This window comes from Mytilus californianus, unplaced genomic scaffold (assembly GCF_021869535.1).
Source record: "Mytilus californianus isolate M0D057914Y unplaced genomic scaffold, xbMytCali1.0.p SCAF_38, whole genome shotgun sequence".
NCBI classification, from domain to species: Eukaryota; Metazoa; Mollusca; class Bivalvia; order Mytilida; family Mytilidae; genus Mytilus; species Mytilus californianus.
In genome coordinates, this window is record NW_026262688.1 from 334,954 (window position 1) to 359,843 (window position 24,890).

The window sequence follows — 24,890 nt, forward strand, 5'->3', positions numbered from 1 at the left end:
CAATATTTTTTTAGGTGCGCTTCTAACACAAAATGCTTTAACAGTGTTTGTTTTTCATATTATTTACCATTGTATTCATATTTGACCTTATTTGTTCTATATTGAGAAAGTATAACTAAACACTAAAAGTGATATGTACTATCAACCACAGAAACTTTTTTGTTGGTGTCTTCGTCAAATTTACTACTAACTGTACAATTTTTTGTTGGCGTCTTTGTCAAACTCACCTTCAAGTACAACAACTGGTTTGTTCCATCCTTGTTAGATTTATTTGTGTGTATGAATAATGTACTTGCTCACCCAGTTTTGTCCCAAGAAAATGTCTGAAGCAAGCGAGTCAGTTGTTTTCAATTCCTTCTGTGGTTTGATAACGTATGATTGTGTTAGTTTTGCTGGACTTTCCTTGGTGGGTCGTATGTTTGGTTTATTTTTATTTTGTTTGTAAGTGACATATGATAATAAAGATGGTGACAATATAAAAAAAACAAATGATTTGTTTAAAATTTGCAAATTTATATTTTCGCACATATTACATAAACTGAAAGTGTTCTATCCGTTACCTGTATTTTGTAAAGGAAGGTGTCAAAAATTTTATTGTATATGAGTCCTCTTATTCTGAAAGTCTCAGAAAAAATCCTGAGTAAACTTCATTCGCATTTTTTTATTTGAGGTACATTTATAATTAAAAAAGTACGTTTCACATGTTACATATTATTCAATATTAAAAATACTAGTTTTTATCAGTTTAAATACATGTGATTATGATTAAACTTAGATGCAGTATGATTGCCTAAGAGACAAATCTTCATAGGAGATTGGTTTTGAACTGATTTGAAAAAGTAAGCACAGTTCTCTTTTTATTAACTTTTGAAACGGGAAAGAAGGACAAAAGGAGTCAACACCAGTACAATACGCTAACGATGACAATAGAAAAATTCATAATAGATATTTATGCGTTCAATTAAACGATGATTGAGTAATATTGTTTAAAAAAAATTATACTGAATTTCATCGGATAAACACACAAACAAGGTTACTGCAAAATTAACCCGAAAGACTAAAACTACCATCAATGAAAACAACAATTTGCTTTAATTATTCACTGTATAATATATTTCGTAAACATTTAGTCTGAATTGGGCATCGCTTTCTACACTGATCCATTTAACTCCTATGCTCATTCCAAATCAACATCAAAATCATATAGTCAAACACAAGTGAATACAAAGACAAACGCTCATAATTAATTGATAAATGGCAAAACAGAGGAATATCAAATATAAACGAAGAATGTTTTGAGACATCCAGCTTATGCATTATTTTATGAATTTAAATTTACATTTGATTAAGAGGTTATGGATAAGATTGTCTAAAGAATTGAATTAAAGGATTAAAACTAATAAATAATAATATGTCAGGTATGTACCATAAAGGCACTTCCTCAATGTTGTGACTTTCTGTTTATGAATAAATCTTGTAGAAATGATCTGCCGACGACAAATTTTAACTTTTGACCCAACATGTTAGTCTGTTTAAACCAATTGAATAGGGAGTCGATATTTTGATTCGAATATAAACTGTAACAAAACAATAAAGGGGCGATAATGTAGTTTATGTGCAAGAACTAATCTTTCAGCCATTTAAACTTGTGTAATACTGGTCATGACTTTTGAATAAAATCAATGTCTTTTCACTTATTTATTTTTTCAACTTACTTTCAGCATAAAGAATATAATTCTAATCTAAGTTACACATTCTAGACAAAATAGCACTACAATTATGAAGGATTTTAATTGAACTATAGATACGTGTCAATTTTCTTCAAATTCCGGCTACATCATGTACATTGTTTACATTCTTCTTTAATCTTTATCGTCAGTTTCTGAAAACCAAAAATATGTTTTCAAATAAACTTAATATAACGTTGAACTGTAAATGCAAATAACAATGTTTGTGCACACGAAGAACTTTTGCAGTTACGTTTAAACACCTAGAATATGGATATCTTTTAAAAATAATTTATATTTTTTATTAGACACGGATTCACAGAATTTCTAAATAAAAGCAACAGTAGTATACCGCTGTTCAACAGTCATAAATCGATTGAGAGAAAACAAATCCGGGTTACAAACTAATACCAAGGAAAACACATCTAAATGAGTAAACGAAATGTAGATAACAACTGTCAAATTCCTGACTTGGCACAAGACGTAAGACCTAACAAAGGCAACTTGTCGCCTGATTGATATTTGTTTCAGTTACAACACAGATAACAATAGTTTTATAGAGAATGCATGTCTTGTGTCTTTTTTTTAAAGCACATTGGTTCAATCTTATTTGAGGGGAGATGTATTTTTGCAAGCACGGCAACTATCCAACTGAGACCAAATGAAGTGCTGGAACAGAAACGATCAAATGTTAATAATAAGATTAAATACCGACTGCATTTCGATATAGTTTCTTAAATAATTCTTTCATTTTGCTATATCTTAAATTTCAGATATCATTCAGCCTAAGAATCACACAATAATGAACATGATTACGAACGAACAAATCAACAATATCTAGAGTTAATAGAAATTTCACAGGAACGTCATTATTCTGATATAAAGGATGATGAGGACGACTTTCGAAATAATAAAATGATGATGGAGATGATAACGAAGAAATTGAATGATGTTCGTCAGCAATTATCCTATTTTTTTTTATCTCGTTCAATGCTATTCCCATGCTTATTGAACGAAAATGTGACCTAGACTATACCATTTTTAACATTTTGGTTCATTTATATGTTTCGGAGGTATGTGTGATTTTTGTTTAGGAGCCAGCTGAAGCACGCCTCCGAATGCGGGATTTTCTGGCTGTGTTGAAGAACTATCGTTGGCCGAGGACTGTTTTCTGCGCTTTGGTGGAGTTGTTGCCTCTTTGACACATTTCCCGTTTCTATTCTCAATTTTACACTTTACTATCTTGCATTACGCTAATAACATTTATCGTTCCTACCATGACAAATTTACACACGCTGGGTTATATCCTCTAATTTTTGTTAGGATTGACTTTGAAACATGCAATTTTGCACAATTATTGTCTAAGGCAGTTTTGAATACGGTTTTAGAAAATACAAAATTGTTTTGTTAGATTTTTTATATAAGTACAGCATACTTTACCTCTATGTCACCTGAGTTCGCTAAAGATTTCCGAATGGGGAAATACTAATCATTTTGAAGATTTGTGTTAAATACTTTATTTGTAAATTATTTTTGAATGTTCACTTGCTCCGATAAGAAAAATGTTTCAAACAAGAAAACCAATGTCCTAATTCATGACGAGCCACTGAAAGACATCTGAAATACAGGCTTATGACTTGTTACAGGGTAACAAGAAATTTAATGGTTCAAATCTGTATGACCCTGTCTCATATTTGGAGCCTGTAGTTTAGTGGTTGTCGTTTGTTCATGTCCGTCATATTTGTTTTCGCAATTGTTTTGTTGTAATTAGGCCGTTAATTTTCTCAATTGTATTTCTCATATTTTTTATATATAGTATAGCCGACTATACTGTATGGGTATTTCTCTTTGTTGAAGGCTTGTAATTGGTTACATCCACTTCATTTGCACTTTGATGGATAGTTGTTTCTTTGGCAATCATACCACATCTTTTCATTTTTATAGTGTGAGCGCTAAAACCTCGCTCTTAAAAACACACAAGAGTTAAAATACTTTGCGAATGGCTCAACTCAATGGATCGGTACCGATAAAAAAACGTATAAAAGATTCTATTACGGTGTTAAATTGATTACCTTAAAAAATACGTTTGTTCAAAGGATTATTGAGTTTGATCGCATCTGAATTAATCAAGATCTGGTTTGATTGACAATGAGACAACTCTTCACAAGAGACCAAATGACAAAGAAATTAACATCTATCATATCTATAGACCACCGTACGGTCTTCAACAATTAGCAAAGCCCATACCGCATAGTCAGCTATAAAAGGCCCCGAAATTACAAATGTAAAACAATTTAAACGAGAAAACAAACGGCCTAATTTATGATATGAACGAAAAACAAATATGTAACATTGTAACAAACGACAGCCACTGAATTACGGGCTCCTGACTTGGGACAGGCACATACATACAGAATGCAGCGGGGTTAAACATGTTAGCGGGATCCCAACCCTTCTCTTTTAGAAGAACTATAAACATCAGTTGAAAAAGGCCTAACTCATCAGATGGATACAAATAGAAATACATCTAACCAAAACACACAGTGGACGTTGTTGGACACCTGCATACCCCAACAACATAAAGACAAAGGTCTGAGACTACTAGCAGTCACTGTCATAAGTCTTATGTTGTAGGTAAATCGTACTTTATTCGATTCCTTAGTCATTTTACTCCAATTTGGGTAATTGTAACTTTTTACGAAAGCTATGTTACAACGACCTATCTAAGTGACACACTGTCACTTTTACTTTAAGCAAGAAATTGTGATCTGAGGTTGTTTCCTCTCTGTATTTTTAATCGTGGAGGCTTATTTATGCAAAAAGTTTATCATAAGCGGTGTCTGTGTGAAACAGATTGAACAAAAATGCAAATCACATTAATTGAATTAATAATTGAAGAGGGTCAACAAGATTAACGGTATTACATTTAAATATTACCTCTCAAACTCTTAACGCACGAATATATCGAACTCACGTGAGAAAATGTCCACAGTGAATGGACGATTACAAAGATTGCGGTGAAATGGAATAAAGCTTTTGTTTTTGCTATAGGAAGTATGTTTACTTGAGGACTCAAATGATGTATGACGTATTTACTAGAAAATTCATGTAATAAAATTTTGAAAGGGAAACGTGCCGTCCAATGTTTCCATGATTTCTATATAAACTGCGCTCGGACGTCCCCCGGCCTATGTTACTTATGAAAATGTCGTTAGACATAAGAGCAATATATTTCTGTGGTGAAATTCTTCCTTCATTTAAATTTTTTGTCTTTCCTTACCTTGACTATTTGGATCGATGTTTAAACTGGATCGTTCAGATTGTTCAGGTTGTTTACCTACAAGAAGGAAACAAGCGTCAAAGAACATGAAGAATGTTATAAAAAAGAAAATATTACTGCAATTATAAAATAATATTTGATATTATAACAGACCACATCAACCATCTCCGAAACTTTTCAGAAAGTACAGAGATCCAGAATTGTATATCGTAATGTCAAGGGGTCAAAGGATGTATGTTTGAGCACAGTTGTGCATTAAAAATGAATACTACATTTGTTTTCCTAATTATACAATGAACTATTTTTATATTATCAATTTCAAGCTTAAATTTAAATACAATTATTTTGGTAAGCATGCGTTTTGTTGACATCTGTGCAATTCGCAGTCTATCATTTTTAATACTATACTTGTGATTCAAGGGTTTTATAAGGAACTTGGTTTGCGTTTTTCTAATGAGCTTTTATTGTATTGATATATACTTTGGGTTTTACAATAATTTGCTCCATGCGCACTTATTGAGATAAGTGCGTCTATGTTAAAACAAAAAAGCAGCAGTTGTACTTTAATCTAGTTATGTGTCCTTTGACTTATTAACATAATACATGTACCATTTAAATATTACGTTTTATATTACAAAATGCCTATAAAATCGGACCGTCAAATATTTATGGATTTTGATAAAGTATTGATAAATATTTAGAAATGAATATAATTTATCTGATCATGTAGCAATTAGTGGACGCAAATAATGTCATTCTAAATTTCAATGATTAAGACTGAACATTAACAAAAAAAACTGATTAACAATAGCTTTATTTACATGTGTTTACATAATTGAAAAAAGTAATATTAACTTAAAAGATAAAAATGAATCAAAGCTGAACCATTCTGCTGTAAATACGTATAATTTTTATGCAGATACAAACCCAATCTGTTTCTTTTTCTTGGCAATAAATTACATAGCACAAACATCAGAACAACCCAAAATCCATAAATTAGGAAAAAGTATTTATCTGTAATAAAAATTGCAGTATATGTATTGCGTAATTGCGTATGAAGAAACACAATTCACGAATTTATACTTATGTATATATGTTAACGTATGAGTAGGGTGTCGTCGGTTGAGGTTCTTAACTGTAGTATATTGTCTTTGACTCCTGTTATACTTGTTTATGAAGCATTATATCCCTTCGTTTTCATAAATCATGATGGTTAAAATATAGGTTTCAAATAAAAACAATATACGCATTTGCAAATAAGATATAGTACTTTAAAGACCTTACCTTTGCAATTCTTTTGCAGCAGTCCAATATATAAAGGAATAATAATGCCGAGACTAAACAATGTTATCCCAATAAATAGTTTTGAAAGACCTGAAAATAAAAAAATAAAAAATATTAAACGTGAATATTTTCAATAATAATCATGAGTTGTTCACTATCAACAAGCAAATACATATTAATTTTAAATAATGTAAACATTTTCTCATCTCAAGAATTAAACATGAATTTATTTTCGAATACACAAATTTACTTTCATTCCATGGATGTTAATTTAGCATTTGTTATCATAATATAAAATATGTAATTATTTATTTAAAACTTAATTATTTCTCTTTATTTTAGTCTTTGAATGCATTAATTCGCGGCCTGGTGTGGTTTTGAGAACGAATGAACGGACGAAAACAATTTAGTTTCCCGATACGTTGGGTATGTGCCTAACAGAAGGAATGTTCACCCGGTCTGAAATTTTCTAATTTTGGAATAGTAGTACTTGTAATCTGAAAATCTAAAGATTATGACTTATTCCCTGTTTTGACATTTTGACCAAACTAGGACTAGCATGACGGATAATGCATGCCAATCAGGAGATGCTTTCGCTGTTGATGTAAATGATCTCACCTCTAGGTTTTTGAACATAAGTAAGCTATTGCTGCCTCTGTTTGCAAAATATCTTTATTACCTGCATTGTTTATAGAACGATATTGCTTTTCGATGGTGCATCAATTACAGATTTATATTTTCAAAAGCCTTATTCTTAATTCAGTGCTTATCGTTGTCTTTGATTTTTGACATTCCATATTGTACTTTGATATCAATTACGGATCTGGAAATTACAGAAACAATTCAAGGAAACCATCAGTTTCTGCAATATGTTTGAATTTATGAAAGTTTGAGTACAATTCAGCGATTTAAAGATGGCGGAATTAACAGAACCTTGCTGCAGTAGTACACTATCCAATTGTATCCTCTGTTCTCGCTATCAATTAACGCTTAACTATGTGTGTCATATATTGGCTTTTACTCACAACAAACAGTTCGTCGTGTCCGCTTAGATAATGTTTTTAACATATTACAAATGGCCTTTTGTTTTAATTAAAGTATCATTGTCAATCGTGGAACTGAAGAGAAAGTAATGACATAAATTACCAAAGCGAACATTAGAGTGAAACACACAGAAGTTCTTCCAACAAAAGTCATCTCTTCTACATTCCCTTTCCTCTAGAAATGACTCTTAAATTACATAATAATAATCAATTGAGGAGCATTCAAAAGTCACAATTTTTTCAAAAGAACTTGCTGTTATGTTTTAATGTGATTGTTTGTGAATGAAATGTTTTTATTGTATAAAATATTTATATTGTATAAAATGTTTATATTGTGTAAAATGTTTATTTTGTATAAAATGTTTATATTGTGTAAAATGTTTATATTGTATAAAATGTTTATATTGTGTAAAATGTTTATATTGTATAAAATGTTTATATTGTATAAACTGTTTATATCATTTGTACATTGTTTAAAATGGTTATATTTCGTATCTTTTGGTCTTTTTTGCAATGCGGTTGTCAGTGTTTTTTATGAGAGTAAGTGTTCCTGTGGTACCTTTTGCCTCTTTTTCTCGTTTCTAGATAAAAAAAATATGACAAATGATTAACACATTTTTCCCTCAGACACTTTCCTCAATTGAGAAAATTTAGACTTGTAGCTATTTATTTTCTTTTTTATGGTCAATTATACAACTCTAAAGTTAATATGTTTTGCACCGTCCAAAACACAAAGATCTTTTTATTAAGACATACATCGCATAATCGTATAAACAAAACATTTTTGAATATTTTTTGTGTATTCTCTTTTTACTGTTTTCGGTTTCCACGCTAGCGACGAAAGACGCATGTGACGTACTATATTATAAACAAATTGTTGCAAAAACCAACCCAAATTTATGCAGGTTATCATCCAGAGATCAGAGGAACACACCAGTTTAGTAGCCAGCGCTCCAGTGCTTACATGGAATATCCTTGATAAGATCATTTTCTGTAAATCTACCGTTTCTAAATAAAGGCAACAGAAGTGTATCGCTGTTCAATAGTCATTAAGCGGAAACATATCCGGGTCACAAACCAAAACCGAGTGAAACACATAAACTAAGAGAGGAAAACATCGGAACAGCAAAATCACTGAACTGCAACGAAAACAAACGCTAAAAGTACATAGAAACGGACTGTTATATAAAACTTATTATGATTCTAAACACTTGATTACTTAGAAACAAAGCGAAAGATACCAGAGGGACATTCAAACTGCAGATCCTGCTCCATAAATAGAAACGGAAAGTTCACAATTTGGAAGCTGAAATCATCTCTTTTGTCGTAAAGTTTTTTTTCCAACCGACCCTCATTGTCAATATCTAGATGTAAATCAAGATATGATGCAGACTTAACAGTATCTGTTGTATCCTTTATCTCAAGTGTTTCTTTTTGTAGCAAATGTTGTTTTTATTTTTTTTTTAAATTGAGCTCCGCTTGTGTTTTTATTTTGTAAAAAAACAGCCGCTATGACGAACGTCAAACTTTTTTGCATCTTATGTAGTAGTTCTAAAATATATGTCGACTTCGATGTTCATATCATCGTAGTTTACTGAGCATAACAATACAAGACTGAGCAGATATTATTCGCAGAAAAGTTAAGCGAAACAAATATAACAAATTATATCGAATCATATATCAAAAGTGCGATGACTGGCTATGAAATAACCCGATATCAACAACGTAGTACAAACAACATAAGGTCACTGCATAACCTTCAACAAACCAATATCGTAGACCAAACATTGAATACTTGATGTATACTGGTTGATATTTTAGTCTTTGATAAATCGTTGCTCTGTTAGTAGTGATTGGTCATCAATAATTTTTGTCTTCTGTGTTTTTTCTATTTTTTATGCTTTGTATCAATCTGATAACTTAAGCTCTTTTCAACTGATTTTATAGTTTGTTCTTATGTTGTACTGTAACACCACTGTCGCAGGTTTAGGAATGGTTTGACGCCAGCAAACATGTTAAATCCCCAACATTCTGTATGTACCTATCCCAATCCGAAACCCTGTAATTTTATTGTTTTCTCGTTTGAATTGTTTTACATTTGTCATTTCGGGGCATATTATAGCTTACTCATGTTACTAAGCGGTAGGAGTTTTCCTCATTTCTGAATGCTGTACGGTGACCTATATTTGTTAACTTCTGCTTCATTGGATCTGTGGTTGAGAATCTTCTCATTGCCTACATGTATCATACCACATCTTCTAACTTTCATATCAAGACCCATAATATATAAATAAATTTAAAAAAAAACTATTCAATTGAGATTTGAAATGACTGCATTTCTGATATTTTCATAAACGAAAAGCTGGCAAAATGGTTTGAATAATGGTGCGGGATCTAATGTGTTCGTGAATGCTGTGAGATTACTCGCAGTTACTGAATTCTACTTTAAAGCATAATGCAATTGCTATTAATGAATGAATCATGTTTCGTCAGACTTAAAAAACTACCAGTAATCATCTTTGAACGGATAGTGTTTAAGACTTCTTAAATAATCCGGAAAACCTTCTGCAATGACAAAATATAAGTTTAGGTACACAGGTTTTACACTGTACGACACTTTATAATACTTATGTCTTATGTACCTATATGTAGTTATTTCCTTTCAGAACCACAGGTCATTCTTTTGACGAAACAACCTGGACGATACCAAGTGTGAATGTAATGTACTTCAAGGCGTAAAATAAAGTCCTGCGACAGGTCATTATTTAGCATGATAAAAATTCAAACTACAGATTACTTAAACATTTATATCGTGTTTTGTTGCCAATTGATGTTTTTACTGTACAATATACTAAATGGAACATTTTTTCTAAAGTTTAGTCAGAAACAATCCTTTCCTCCGATTTTTTGTAGGGGAACAGCCATTTAAAGGAAAGGGGTATAATGTTGGATACAGATTCTCAAGTTTTGAAGAAAAAAAAATGTATTGCCAGGCATAAGTGAGATAACAATTACTTGTACTCTGAGAAGTTCTATAAAAATTGTTGAAAAAGTAATCTGCTTTTCCGTGATTAAAATGTCGCGAAAGAAGAGAAAAAAATATAGCACCCCTTTATTTAGCTTAATTGTTAAATTTCTTACAAAGTGACTTGTACATGTCATCATCTTACAATTCATTATACTTCTTACTTGACGCAATTACTGTAACATTTATATTGTAAGTGGACAGGGATTACTTACGTTGATATCTAGATTAATTAATGAGTTTTGTTCATCATTTAAATTCATCCGTAGGGGATTTTTATGCCTTATCCCTTATGAAAAGAATATCTCACTTCATTATGATCAGTACCACAGGATAACATTCCTAAAATTATTTAGAGAAAATAATATTTTTTGATGGTATATAAGTCAGATAATGCAATATTTTAAGAATTTTCTTGTCGTATTACACACTTCGTGTAGTGATTTCATAATTAACCATTTGTGCAAATACTACGTTTATTGCAGTCTTAAACATCACTTCAAACACATCATACATGAAGGAAATGATTTGGGTTATAACCACCGTTTTAGAAGGGGTCAAAATAATTGATACCGTAAAAAAACACACATAGCAGGAGGGATTGAAAAAACGTCTCTTTCAAGTACATGTAAATGTGTGTATACTTGAAACGTATTCCTTGTTAATTGGAATACTCATACCAGAAAGGAGGCCAAAGAAACAAAAGGAATATAAAAATTCATAAGTCGAAGGATTCTTGAATATCAAATGCAAAAATAAATTAAAGGTGACAGCAGAGTTATTTAATTTTTCAATCAAATGGAGTTTAGACGGATCTTTATTGAGTTTAGAAATACAATGTGGTTCATACATACACAAGTTTGTTAATAAATGTAATCAACTGGTATCCATGACAACATCCACAACCTGTCGAAATATATTTTTTGTCGAAAAGTACATAGTAAGCTGTTGTCAATGTGAAAATGTACATTTTAAATAGAGGCGAAAGATATCTCACAAATATTGAAACTCGTAAGTCGAAAACAAACTGGCAATGCCACGGCAAAAAAGAAAGAAAAAAAAGACAACAAAAAGGCAAAAAGTACACAAAACAAAACAAAGTCAACTAAAGACTGAGCAAAAACTAACCCCAACAAACACCGGAAATGATCGCAGGTGCTCCGAACAAATAAGCAGATCCTTCTCCACAAGAGGCACCCGTTGTGTTGCTCATGTAAGTACAAACAAGGTGACAAGTTTAATTCGGTAGATAACAGTTGAGGAAAAGGGGACGGGATTGCAGTTACGACAATTGGAACATATTCGTCGTCATATGTGAAACAGAAATTCCTTAAAAGTCTACCATATCGTGATGGCGTTCATAAAATTTGCAAAGGGATGGTTTCAACTTCACCACTTGGCACTCTTAGTTTAATACATTCTTTGTAAGCAGCAACCATCCATCAAGAAAATCATGATAGGAAATGCAAGTTGTAGAATATCGTATCAATAAGGAAATATATACTCCATATGTAGGTGCTGCTGAAATCTTCTCTTTTGTCATCAAGTTTTGTGCTCAACCGACATGCATTTCTATTTCTAGATTTAAGTCAGGATATAAGGCAAACTTAACTGTATCTTTTCTATCCTTTATTTCAAGTTGGATGGAATAGATGCGTTCAACATATATATAGTCACCAAACTTTGAATTATCTAGTGAGAGGACATCATCTATATAGCGGAACGTCAAGTTAAAGGATAGTTCTAGCTTCTTTTCATTCTTATTCAAAAGCTCCTGTATGAAGCCAGCCTCATATTAATAAAGGAATAAGTCTACAAGAAGAGGAACACAGTTGGTTAACATGGGACTGCCGACTGTTTGTTGAAAAACACGTCCTCCAAACATAACAATTATGTTGTCAATCAAAAAATCAATCATAACTCACGATAATGTCAGTTTTATAGAATGCTTTGTTTGAATCAGAGATATATTTTTTATAAAGTAAGATTTATCCCTCACTAAAACATCTTTAAGAATCAAGTCATAGTTTTGATTTGTCTGTTCTCAATCGATTGAAGGGATGTGAACATCGGTTAATAACTGTCGCCTTCATTAATGTAGTCTTTAAATCCACATTTGTATAGTTCAAAATAACAACATATTTTGATTTCAGAAGCTTTTTTGTAGCTTATAACATTATTTCAAAAAGTATACAGTTTCTATGTTCATGTGCACAATTTTTTGTCCAATCCGAAATGTACACTAATATCAAGATAAGTAGATGTGAGAGGATTGCCAATGAGACATGTTTCCACCAAAGTTCCAATGTAGTGGATGTAAACTATTATAGGCAATCGTACGGCCTCAACAATGTAAAAGACCCATACGGTATAGTCGGCTATGAAAGGCACCGATATGATATGAATAATATGTAAAAATATAATTGAGATAACTAACGGATTAATTGATACGAAAAACATATATGACAGACATAAACCAGTAATAACTATTGAACTATAGGCTCCTGACTTTGGACAGGCACATACAGAATGTGGCTGGGTTGAACATGTTTGAAGGCACCAATCCTCCCCTAACCAGGGACAGTGGTGTAACAGTATAACATAGAAACAAACTATAAAAATCAAATGTTGATAAAAGACTAATCTAGTCATAATTTGTTGGTAGGTTACTTTTTTAGTAACTTTGAGACCAACTAAAAGCAAATTTCCCCCTCGTCCTGTCATGATAATAAAACAGCTAGTTGATCCCAGATGATAAAGATATAATAATAACAATTGAGAGATGCGCAGAGAATATCATAGCCCAAGTAAAATGAGTAGAAAACAACAAAAGAAAAAAGGAAGGTGGACATAGTTAACAAATAATAATAAAGAATACTAAATTCAGGAAGCATTACAAAATAAATTATAGAATACTTACCAAGCTTGTCCTTGTTTATGTTTACAGCTATTCTGATTATTAGAAGTATAGTTACGCATATCATACCGCCAATAAATGTCCAAGCCAAATGTTCCTCAACACAGTGATCTGTAGACCAAATGATATACAATGTTCAACAAAAAGAAAAGAGTAAAACAGATTGGTAATTTTTCATGATCTTTTTTGTGTTATTTTAACAAAATAATGCATTACATACTGGCATAATGTGAATTATACTTGAAGCTTGATTTGTTTTCTTTTTTTTTTCTGTGTTTGTTTTTGTTCTATCTCGAGCTTGTTAATAGATCAGTGGTGAGTGGTTCAAATGTTCACACCGTATATGCAATTAATTAAAAACAATGTAGTTGGCCGAAAATTTTCTAAAGTAAAAACGGAACGATTTCAGTTTTTCTTGTCGTCAATTTCTCGTTTTGGTGTCGTCTCACACCCACAACCGCACCGTATGGCGTTAGTATACTTCATTTGGTACGTTACATGTATTAATATTCCTATTATACATATATCATTAACAGGGATGTGTTAAAATCAATGTTTGTTCAAGATGTTTTACGAGTGAGAATAGCTAAAATAGGTACAACACACGTTTTTTATCACCATTTATATACGATTTTACTGTGCCTTAACTCACAAAAAGCATGCTTTCTCAGTCCACGACATTTATATCTGAGGGTTGTCGTTTGATGTTTATGGATTAATTTGCTTGTTTTGATCTTTTCTACATATTTTTCGGGAGCTGTACGCATTCAAAGAAACGCAAATTTTGTAATTTGCATTTAAATGCAGGACATTAAAAGACAACAGGAACATTTAAATATCATTTACAAATGTAGGTATCTGATGGAAAAAAATCTTCCTCGAAGACAAAAAAAGTTGCCTAATCACATCTTTTCATTTTAATTTTTTCGTATGTGTCTACTAGAAAATTGTGTACTGAAAAAAGTAACTTAAAGTAAAAATACTTATATGATTATTGTCTATTTAATGTCAGGAACCCATCACAAGTTCTTACGTAATTTTTTTTTAATTAGATCTGCATACTTTTATTGGACATAAATGTCCTTGTCAGACTTTTAGGAATTAGGATAGAAAGAATTGGAAATATGGTAAAGGTCTACATAAGACAATTTACCGATAAAACAAACGACTCTAAATACACAAATGCATCAAAACAATAGGTGTCATTTTAACATGTTTAACCCAGAAGTACATTGTAACTTTGCTTCAGCAAATGATCACAAAAGCAACATATTACTACTACAACTATATTACATATATAAATGAGATAAACCAATTGAATTTAAAGACATAAAGTTGAAAATATATGAACAAATAAGGGTGACATTTGCTACAGTTTCATTTCGTTACCATTGGTATTTTCTTACTAAGCTGTTTTCTTTCATCCTCGAGATGCATTTAAAAATAAATCACATAAATTGGGCCAATTAAAACGTTTTCCTATGGGTAAAGTGATTATACTTTATATATCATAACTGTATTCAATTATGATTTTGTTAAAAATACAAATATTACCTTTCTCCAGATTTTCTGTTTATAAGTACACTACCTGTATTTATGACGGAGACATTAACAAATGCCTTATCTCTCTCGGTACCATGAACACATTTCCAAGTACCAATGAGTTTTTTTTTAACATGTCCATGTATGAGAAGTACAGTTGTGTTTGTTCGAAGATCTTGAGATATGACGTTGTTGTTTGACGAATAACATAAAGGGAAAGGTATTGGATTTAAACAATGTCCTTCTTCTTTGTTATCAGGATTATAAAAGTAAAGTCTCCATTTTAGTCGGCTAACTCTACATTTGAAGGTTATTTTCTCGTTTTCAGCCTCCCATGTCAAACAAACGTGGACGTCACAGGAGATTATAACTGAAAAATTAAATAATAGACAGTGCTGGTTGACTGTTAGTCCCAGAGGAAATCATCAGCCAAGTAGAAAGTACTGGCATACTGTTTTCTTTGCTTTTATAAGATTTTAGAAATAATTTTAAAGGACAAGCTATGATAAGGCTATTGTAACTGGCCTTCTACTTTTGTTCAAATTAGAAAAAATATAAGTCAAATACCATGCTACTTTTTTAAAAGTTAAGTAACTCATCTTTCATAAATCTAAGTAATTCAAAATGATTCATTACCTCTCTCTGTCTCCCGAAAAACCGGATTTTATGAAAAACATGAATGTTTGTGTCTATTTATCAAGAACGTTTGCATCTATTTATCGAGATAATTTGCGTCTATTTAAGCAATATTTAGCTATGAGCGGACGCGAGTACCACGACAATATTCGTATGGGTTGTTGGTTTGAAGAAAATGTTTTACTGTTTGCAATATAATCGTGGCACTTGCGTCCGCTCATGTTAAAAATTACCAATTCTACTCCCATCATTTACTTTATCATTTCTATGACTTTCTTCTTCGTGTTCATTTCTTTTTACTGTCTCAGAAAATCGTTTAGTAAAAATAATAAATGACCATATGATGTAAGGCACCAACATTTTTCTATTCACTGCTTTCATTTGTACAAGAGTAGGAAGAATAGGTTCAAGATTTTAGAACCTTCGTATTCCAGGTTTTCAATTTGCTGTCTGCTAATGTGGCACACTTTGGTTTTAATGGATTGAACAAGATGATTAGAATCACTTGATTCCTAAAATGGTATAGGATTAGATAAGGATGAATGTGTTATTTTTCAATTTATTTATAGTTTTCATAGATCAAACTGTTATGTATGAGGAGCGGAATGGGGTACCACACCTGACGAATGACGGTAAAATATTTGTTAAAATAACGTTAACGATAAGCATATTTCACGAGTGACAATTAAAACTTAAGGCTCATTTGACGCTAATGGTAGCGAAAACGGACGTTTGACGCTTGGCTATTAAGGGCAGTCTTATCCTCATATATAACTTGAACATCCTGCCCCCTTCCGAACATCTCCTCCTTCTCCCAAGTTTAAGACAAAATAAGTAAATGGACTGATTTGACAATCCCGCTGGAATCACCAATGTACTCCATGTTTTAAATAATATCATTTAGGGTACCAGTTTTGACTGCTCAAGATAAGAATATTTTAAACGTTTATAATGTTACTTATATGATAAAATACGGACGCCTTTATGCAAAGTCAGAAGCCAGGTTAACACACCAATTACCTCTAAAAAAAAATTATCAACTCAAAGATTGTTTTATCTTTTTGTCCTTGATTAAGGAAGTTATGTTTTCTGGTATGTGCGTCTGTCCGTACGTCCACTAGACCGTCCCGTATCAGACAAAACTTTTTGTTAAGATAATTAACCATGAAGTTTGGTCCCATCTACTTGCAACCTGGTTCACAAGTTTATTATGGTGTGATCTTTTCAAATGATGCACTGAATAACGGTTTTGACCCGATTTCACATTTCACAGAACATAAAAATGCGATAGTGTGAAAAAGGTATATTCTCCGAAAGTTTTTGGTAAATGTAGTTTACCATGAATTACGTTGTGGTCACATTAACTGGAAACTTTGTGTTATTGTGCTATGGTCAATTTTGTATGTACTTGTTGTCTGCTGTACCCAAATTTTTGACATTTTTACCTATTATATCTGTTTGTTTTGCTCATACATTGTTGTCAACATAATGGTAATTATCTGCGACTGTCATACAAGTGAGAGGTTTAGCTAGCTTTAAAACCATGTTTAATCCACCAGTTTCTACATACGGAAATGCCTGTACCAAGTCAGGACAGTTGTTTTCAATTCGTTCGATGTGTTTGAGCTTTTGATGTTGCAATTTGACAAAGGACTTTCTGTTTTGAATTTTCCTTGGAGTTCAGTATTTTTATTATTTTACTTTTAGTACACTTGTTTTTTGCAAGGAAGTTTTTATCCAGATTTTAAGATTTTGAGCCATATTTCAAAGTTTATGGATCATGGACATATGCTTGTGTTAGCGGGACATGAGCTCTATTCTTGTTTTATTTCGTTTCAATTTTCTTGAAAACTCTGAGTTTTATTCATATATAACGTGTACAGTGAAATCAACACTGTTTATATAGGTTTTAGAAGGAGTTTCGGCACCATGGTTTATCAAAGTGTAACCCAAGAAAAAAACTCAAACGGCTCAATCAAACTTAAGTCATATTTAAGTATTTGTATATTATTATGTAAATCATATAAAAAATATTAAGTGATAAACTATATCTTCGAAATTGTATTCATTTACATAATAGCTAGTCCGAAGACAGGAAACATTGACTTTCTAAATTTTTAAAAACTCTGTATTCGATCGGAAAATGTTTAAGGATCAGAAGTGACACCTAAACAAAGGCAAAACAAGGTTTTCATGAAGTAAAATGGCACTCATAGTTGTTCATGAATTTATGTGCTGGTTTATGTTGTTTTATGTATCCGTTTTTATTCTGTAGTTAGTCACCACTTCGGTGTTATCATGTATATCTATTATATAGTCATTTTTATAAATTTACTGTTTGCAAAAGTATGAATTATTCTAAATACTAAGGATTTTCTTATCCCAGACATATAACCTTAGCCGTATTTGGCACAACTTTTTGGAACTTTTGGTCCTCAATGCTCTTCAACTTTGTACTTGTTTTGGCTTTCCAACTTGTTTGATCTGAGCGTCACTGGTTAGTCTTGTGTGGACGAAACGCGCGTCTTAAATTTTAAACCTGGTACCTTTTGTTAGCTATTATTCGTATGTTTCTCTGTCCTATATGTTCTCCCATTTATTTGTATTGTAGTCCTGTCATGTAATGTTGTCATTTTAATGTTATATTTAACATTGCCATAAAAGCGGGAGGTTTGGCTAGCCACAAAACCAGGTTCAACCCATCATTTTTTTTCTTAAAATGTCCTGTACCAAGTCAGGAAAATGGCCATTGTTATATTATAGTTCGTTTCTGTGTGTGTTACATTTTAATGTTATGTTTCTGTTGTGTCGTAGTTCTCCTCATATATTTGATGTGTTTCCCTCAGTTTTAGTTTGTAACCCGGATTTGTTTTTTTCTCAATCGATTTATGAATTTCAAACAGCGGTATACTACTGTTACCTTTATTTTCATGTCAACAGATGCAGTTATGATAAAATATACCATCTCGGTCAAATGGTCGTAGTAATAATGAAAAAAACTGAGTACTGCTGTCTGTGTAGGAACAATGTCAGAGAAATAACAGAAAAAAAAGCTTAACATAAATACCCAACTCCAAGGTAAATTAAAAAAGGGCAAGTTCATTAAAACTGACACAATTAAACGTAAGACTTCATCAATCAACGAACGAATGGAAACAACCGTCATATTCATGGCTAGGAACATTCCCGAGAGAAATGATGAGTTAAACCTGGTTTTAGAGTTAGCTAAACCTCCTACCTGTATGACAGGTAGAACACGACGTTGCAGTGGACCTCTTGTCAAATGAATTGAAGCGAGTTGTCAATGAAACAAATATTATACAGCGCATATATTCCAGCAATCAAAAGCTAGCCTCTCCCCCTTATTTCGCACAGATCACGCACAACTAAGAAAAAAGACTTTTGCCAAATGATAACGAGTCATATATAGCTTTACTCTTTCTGAAAATGTATTGGTCAGCTGAATACAGAAACAAAATAAAAATAATGTTTATTATAAATTTTGGTTGTTTTTGTTAGGCTGCCTTAAACAACAAAGTATCTTAAATAAGCAACTTATAACCTTGCAAAGGTTACGAACGACGAAGAATGTCAAAAATCTACAATTTTTGTAATGATTGAGGACAAAATTCGACATCAGCGCCAACGTAGAACATCTTAAAATTTTCAGCCATCAACTTTTCTGTTATAGATATTTCATTTTATAAAATACCACGATGGTCTTATTTAAGATTAAAAGAAAAATTCCGAATATTTACAACTTTGACAAGTGCATATATACATAATACGTCATACGTAATGGTACGGGTTACGAGATTATTCCGGGGTCTTCAATTAATCTGAATACCACGAACCAATAGCTATAACGTATTCAGATTAATTGACGACCCCGGAATAATGTCGTTACCCGTACCATTACGTATGACGTATGACAGCTAAACATGCCACACTCTAAAAGAATAAAGATATCTGTTGTGCGTCGCCGTGTAGTAAAACCCAGGTGAAAAAAAATCTATCGCAGTGCAGACAACATAAATACAGAATGTAGTTCTTTGAAATATGTGGATTTAACTTTCGAATTAATTTTATGATAAGACCTTTATCAATCAAATTATTTTTGAAATTCGGAAGTGAATTGTACTTTTACTCCATATCCGCGATTCGAAAATTGCTCCTGTTGAAATTCCTATTTATATTTTTTGAAGAGTAAACAGGTCACTATGACAATTATTGTTTGAAATATAAACATGTTTGATCTGTAATGTATAAACCAGTAGTAGTTCTCCCAAACTTTCCTGATGAATTAATAAATGCTTATCTTGAAGACAAATACATAGGTCAAAGGAAATCAAAGTAGACTAATGTCTTTCGTGACAAAATGTCAAGTCTTAACTCATCTCGAGACTATAAAAAAAATGATAACTCAACAAACACACTCAAGGATTCGCATTCAAGACAAATTCTCCCCCAAAAATAATCACACAATGAAAAAAAAAAAATAATGATACTAGTATGATATCAGGTTACCACTCATTGTTGGCGTGACTTGGGACAGGCGTATGCACAAGTTGATTGATAGTCCTCCCCTTCTTATATTGATTAAATGACCTACAAAACGTGCATAAAATATGCAATATTGAAAAATGCAGTTAAAGAATTTAAATAAAAAATATTGCTATAATAGATTACAAGACGAAGTTTAAAAGGAAACAAAACATATTATTCGGTCTAAAGTGCAGTTTATAATAAAAGCAAGCTTAAGATACTGAACCTATACTGTAATTTATAGAGTGACACCCTTTTTATTTTTGATACATCTTTTAAGATCTTTACCTTAAGGGCATCCGATACAGTTTCTCGATATAATGTCATTTTTATAATTCGAAATATGTTGTAGGCCTTGGCGAGTTTTAAATAACACACAAAATAAAACATAGGTCATCATGCTTGTTTTCGAGAAAATTGAGGCTGAAAATTGGGGATTTGTGCAATTTTGTAAAAAGTTAGGCAATGTTATAAATTTTTGGAGCAGATATTCTTCGTCGTAAATTATTAAGATCGGGTTCAATTTGAAGCTGTGATAAGACACAATAAGGAAAAAAATAAATCCCTACACGCATGACTATACAATTATGCAAGCCTTGCTTGACATTGCGGAACAGATGCTCAAAGTGGTATTTTTTTTAACCTAAAAATAGGGAAATAATGTGTTTCTGAAAATGTCATTTTTATCATTTTTCTACAAAAACTGCATTTTGTCATGCTTTCTCCAAATCTTAAATAACAAATATATGTCACCGTGCTGGATTCCATGATAAACGCGAGTTATCCTAAAAATTGAGTCCCCCATTTGGAACATCAACGTTAGCGCTAAAATGCACCACGTCGCTGGCAGACAATTTCGACGTTATCGCTGCAAGTTACCGGCGACATTTTTTAGATGTATAAATATTGCTTGTAAACAGCTACCTATAAATTGGTCAAATTGTTTTCGGAAATAAAATCCTGTGAATCATAAATACCTGTCTCTGTTTGTGGTCTAAGTGAGAAACATCGCAAGAAAAGTTATTACGGACTGTTGACAATTTTACGGCTTTTAGAATTAAAGACTGCTTTTGTCCAGACAGAGAAACTAAACCATAATTTTGAAATTTTTGATTTGGCAAAACGATTGAAAGGACTGGACATATTACCTATTCCCCCACCCACCCCCAGCTTTGGGTTTGTTTCTGTTCCTCTCCAAACTTTTCACAGTATACCCACCTAAATTACGATTGCAAAGCAAGTCAGTGGCGGATCCAGAAATTTTCATAAATGGGGGCCCACTGACTGCATAAGAGGGGACCCGCTCTCGTCACGCTTCAGTGATTCTCTATATAACCAACCAAATTTTTTCCTCAAAAGGGGGGCCTGAGCCTCCACCCTAAATCCGCCTCTGCACGTCACTTTTATAATCTTGTACTATAATATACTTTCTCTTCAGTTTTTAATGCTGTTTTTTTAGGGGGAAGAGGGGAGAGAGTGGGAGAGAGTGGCAAGTAACAGAAAACTTTTTCCTAAGTAATACTTTAATAAATATATAGTCATAAGTAAATGAAATTATTTTTGAAGCAGTAACAACAGATAATTCATTAAAAGGAAAGATTTTTATGTCCCTCTCTGGAACGCGGCGTAAATTTAAGTTTTACGTAAGGACTTATTGAAACCTCCATGGAGTCAGTAAACCTTTATATGGATAGTTCATTCAGCTTGCATAATTCAATTACTCATTTATTATCACATTTCTTTCATAAATGAGTGAAATTTACCCCGAAATTTTTATTTTTGACCTAAAAAATTGAAATTTTGAGGAAATGAGAAGTATGAATGGACCAAAAGGGATCTTATATTGAAAACAAAGAGGTCCATTAGTGATATTTATCATTCTAGAGTCATCTTTTGTATCATATTCAACTGTTTGTAGGCAAAAGAGATAAATATTTGATCATGTATTGTTACACACTATATTCTATCATGATGCGGCTTGACTTGGATTTTTCGAAGAATTTTTGCTCGAATCGATGTAGATGTCGTCTTACATTATACTAGATTTTTCTCAAACTATTAAACTGATTACGACAAAACTTGATAGTAATGTTTGAAATAACCAGCATTACTATGGAAAAAAATCACATTCAGTTCATTCAACAAAGTCTTCTTTAGGTGTAATACCACCGAATTATAGTACGTCACATCCGGTTGCATACGAAAAAGGGTAAAACAAATATTCCCTTGAATTTGACAGTTGTAAGGAATCAATCCTACATTTCATTGCAGTAAAAAAATTCTGAGTCATAAACATATCTCTTTGGGTGTTTCAAAGCACCATTTTTTTTTATTTGGTGGTTCTATAGAATACTTTGGAAACTTGAGGTTTCATGGTTACTAAAGCTTGTACACAGGGAAAAAAAGGAGTGAAAATTTGATTGGTTAACTTCCAGTGATGGTTATTTTTTTGGTATGCAAAGAAATGTGATGTGAAATTTTGTCTATAGTACTGGACAGGATAAAACTTTACTGATGCCAAGTATTTCTTAATTTGAAACAAAGATACATTCTGCACACTTTTTTGAAAAATGTAAATCTACCAAAGACTAATAGGGGAAAATCAATGGTGGTATTACACCTTAATGACTGAACAAAAAAATCATATTTCTTTTTTTTCTATCTCGTATCTAATGCCCCTTAAAAACTCACTATAAAAGTTTCGTTTTAAATATTTTGGTCTTGCATAAATACAAATTAGTTAAGACACATGGCAAACTGACTTGTGAAGTGTTTGCTAAGTATGCATCTACGAATAAATGTGTTTATTTCTGCAATTTGTAGCATTTATAGCTATGTTGTCTAAAGTTTAACTTAGGTGACAATCATTCATGTCAAACCCATACCTTTTCCTGGAATGCACTGTTTCCTTTGAAGTATGTATGACCTAGTTAATGTTTATAATTCTAAAGAAAATTTCATCAATGTTTAACCTGGCCTGAAAAAAGTTGTTAGAAATTACCAGTTAGAGCAAATAATTGTCAATTCTGAGTCAGAATAATGTGTCCGGATAGGGATTCAACTTACCCTGTTAAAAAGCACGTAAATATTTGGCACCGAACGTTCGGCTAGTACACATCTGGGTTCTTCTTTATATCCCGGTTACTTTTCATTTTGCTTGTATGCATGAATATATTTAGTATTTAAACACAAATTAGTCATCATCATTTTCATGGATTTGCCCAATTGACGCAACTATCTTTTTTCATAATAACAAGAAATGATGCTAAATATTAATTTATAAAAATTGTATTTGAATATTATAGTCCTTTTAAAGTTGATATGATGACAATTTTGAATTTCTAATCTGGTCATCGATGCCTTTGATCGGTTGATCTGTATTTTCACAAGAAACCACTTTGCCGCTTTGTATAAATCATGAATTTTCATGGTTGTTGTTCAAAATGTTTTATTTCTGTGTCCATTTGCCATAATACTAAATGGCCGCAATATTAAAATTACAATGAAGTGCACGTTTGATATCTAATCAATTTCAAATATATTGTGTTTTCATAAATAAAGGCAACAGTAGTATACTGCTGTTCAAAAGTCATAAATCGATTGAGAGAAACAAAATCCGGGTTAAAACTAAAACCGAGGGAAACACATCAACTATAACAGGAAAACAACAGAACAACAGAAACACTTAAGTGCAACAACAAAAAACGCCAACATACTATAAACGGACTATTTGATAACAACTGCAATATTCCCGACTTGGTACAGGACATTTTAAGACAAAATTAGAGGGTTGAACCTGGTTTAATAGCTAGCCAAACCTCTGGCTGAAACGGCAATGTTAATAAAATAAAATCTTTCTTACTAAGTACTTATATATTTTATATTTCCAAATAAACATTAGTGTCACATTCTGGATTCAGTGGTGCTTCTTGTCGTGTTGATTGAGCCTGGTAAAAAGTCATTTAAGGAGGTACGATATATAATTTATATAAGTGCCCAAGGTGCGATGACGTTACCACGATGTCATCGAACTAGGGTTTCTTTCTTTAAATTTAAAAATATATGAATTTGTCTGTAAGGCTTCTGGAAAGGACATGTTCAAGGAAATGTATATTTTGGGAAAATTAGTAATGGATAAGTATTGGAACAGAAAGATAACACGGAAATCTAATAATAAGGAAATAATTAGCTACCTCAGGACAATTATGGATCACAATTGTGTACAAAAGACTTAACGTAGAACCACAGATAAAGATAAGGAGTATAACTAAACACATATACATTAAACTTTACTGCATTGATATGTAATACATTTATTATAAAAACGTATTGCCGATTTGAAGGTTAACATATTGAAAATAATTTTTTAAAGTGCTTAAATAATTTCCATGTATATATCCACTCGATATCCATACTTACAACAAACTTACTTCTTATACACAAAATAGATGCGGCGAGTACATGCATAAACATGTTGTTCCTGGATACTAGGATAAAACGGGTTCCATACACTGGACAACTAAGTAAGGATCTGGCACTACGAGTTTTATTTAAAACGTTTGCTATCAAATTCCAAATGTATCCATAAGAGCTCAGTCTCTTTCAAAATATTTAGCAAAATTGCATTCGATCAGGTTAATCATATCTTGTAAGAATAAATAAATATTACCTCCTGTGCATCGAAAGAAATTTACACAATGCCGGAAATAGAGTTCTCTTTACCTGGGTATATAGAATAGGTAGAATAATTAAAGAGAGTACGTTGTAAGTTATGGATCAGTTAGCAGACGTATACTAACATAACATTCATTGGTCTAATTATACAACATTCACTACCACAATATACATAATGTTATGAAGAAAAAAGGTCTACAGTAAGTATATCTTATTA

General features: G+C 32.0%; 1 protein-coding gene across 2 annotated transcripts; it reads right to left on the reverse strand.

The window, feature by feature from the left end:
- Positions 1-1,319: 1,319 nt before the first annotated feature.
- On the reverse strand, positions 1,320-24,686 carry LOC127736820 (uncharacterized). 2 transcript variants are annotated; one of them, XM_052247410.1, is made up of 8 exons: positions 24,430-24,686; positions 14,865-15,188; positions 13,280-13,387; positions 7,438-7,521; positions 6,292-6,381; positions 5,935-6,021; positions 5,008-5,064; positions 1,320-1,882 (listed from the first exon to the last, which is right to left on the reverse strand). In XM_052247410.1, the coding sequence occupies exons 1-8, from the start codon at positions 24,470-24,472 to the stop codon at positions 1,863-1,865; spliced, it is 813 nt and encodes a 270-aa protein (XP_052103370.1). In that variant the 5' UTR covers positions 24,473-24,686; the 3' UTR covers positions 1,320-1,862. The 2 variants fall into 2 exon arrangements, with proteins under 2 accessions (XP_052103370.1, XP_052103371.1); XM_052247411.1 differs by lacking the exon at positions 7,438-7,521.
- Between the last annotated feature and the right edge of the window lie 204 nt (positions 24,687-24,890).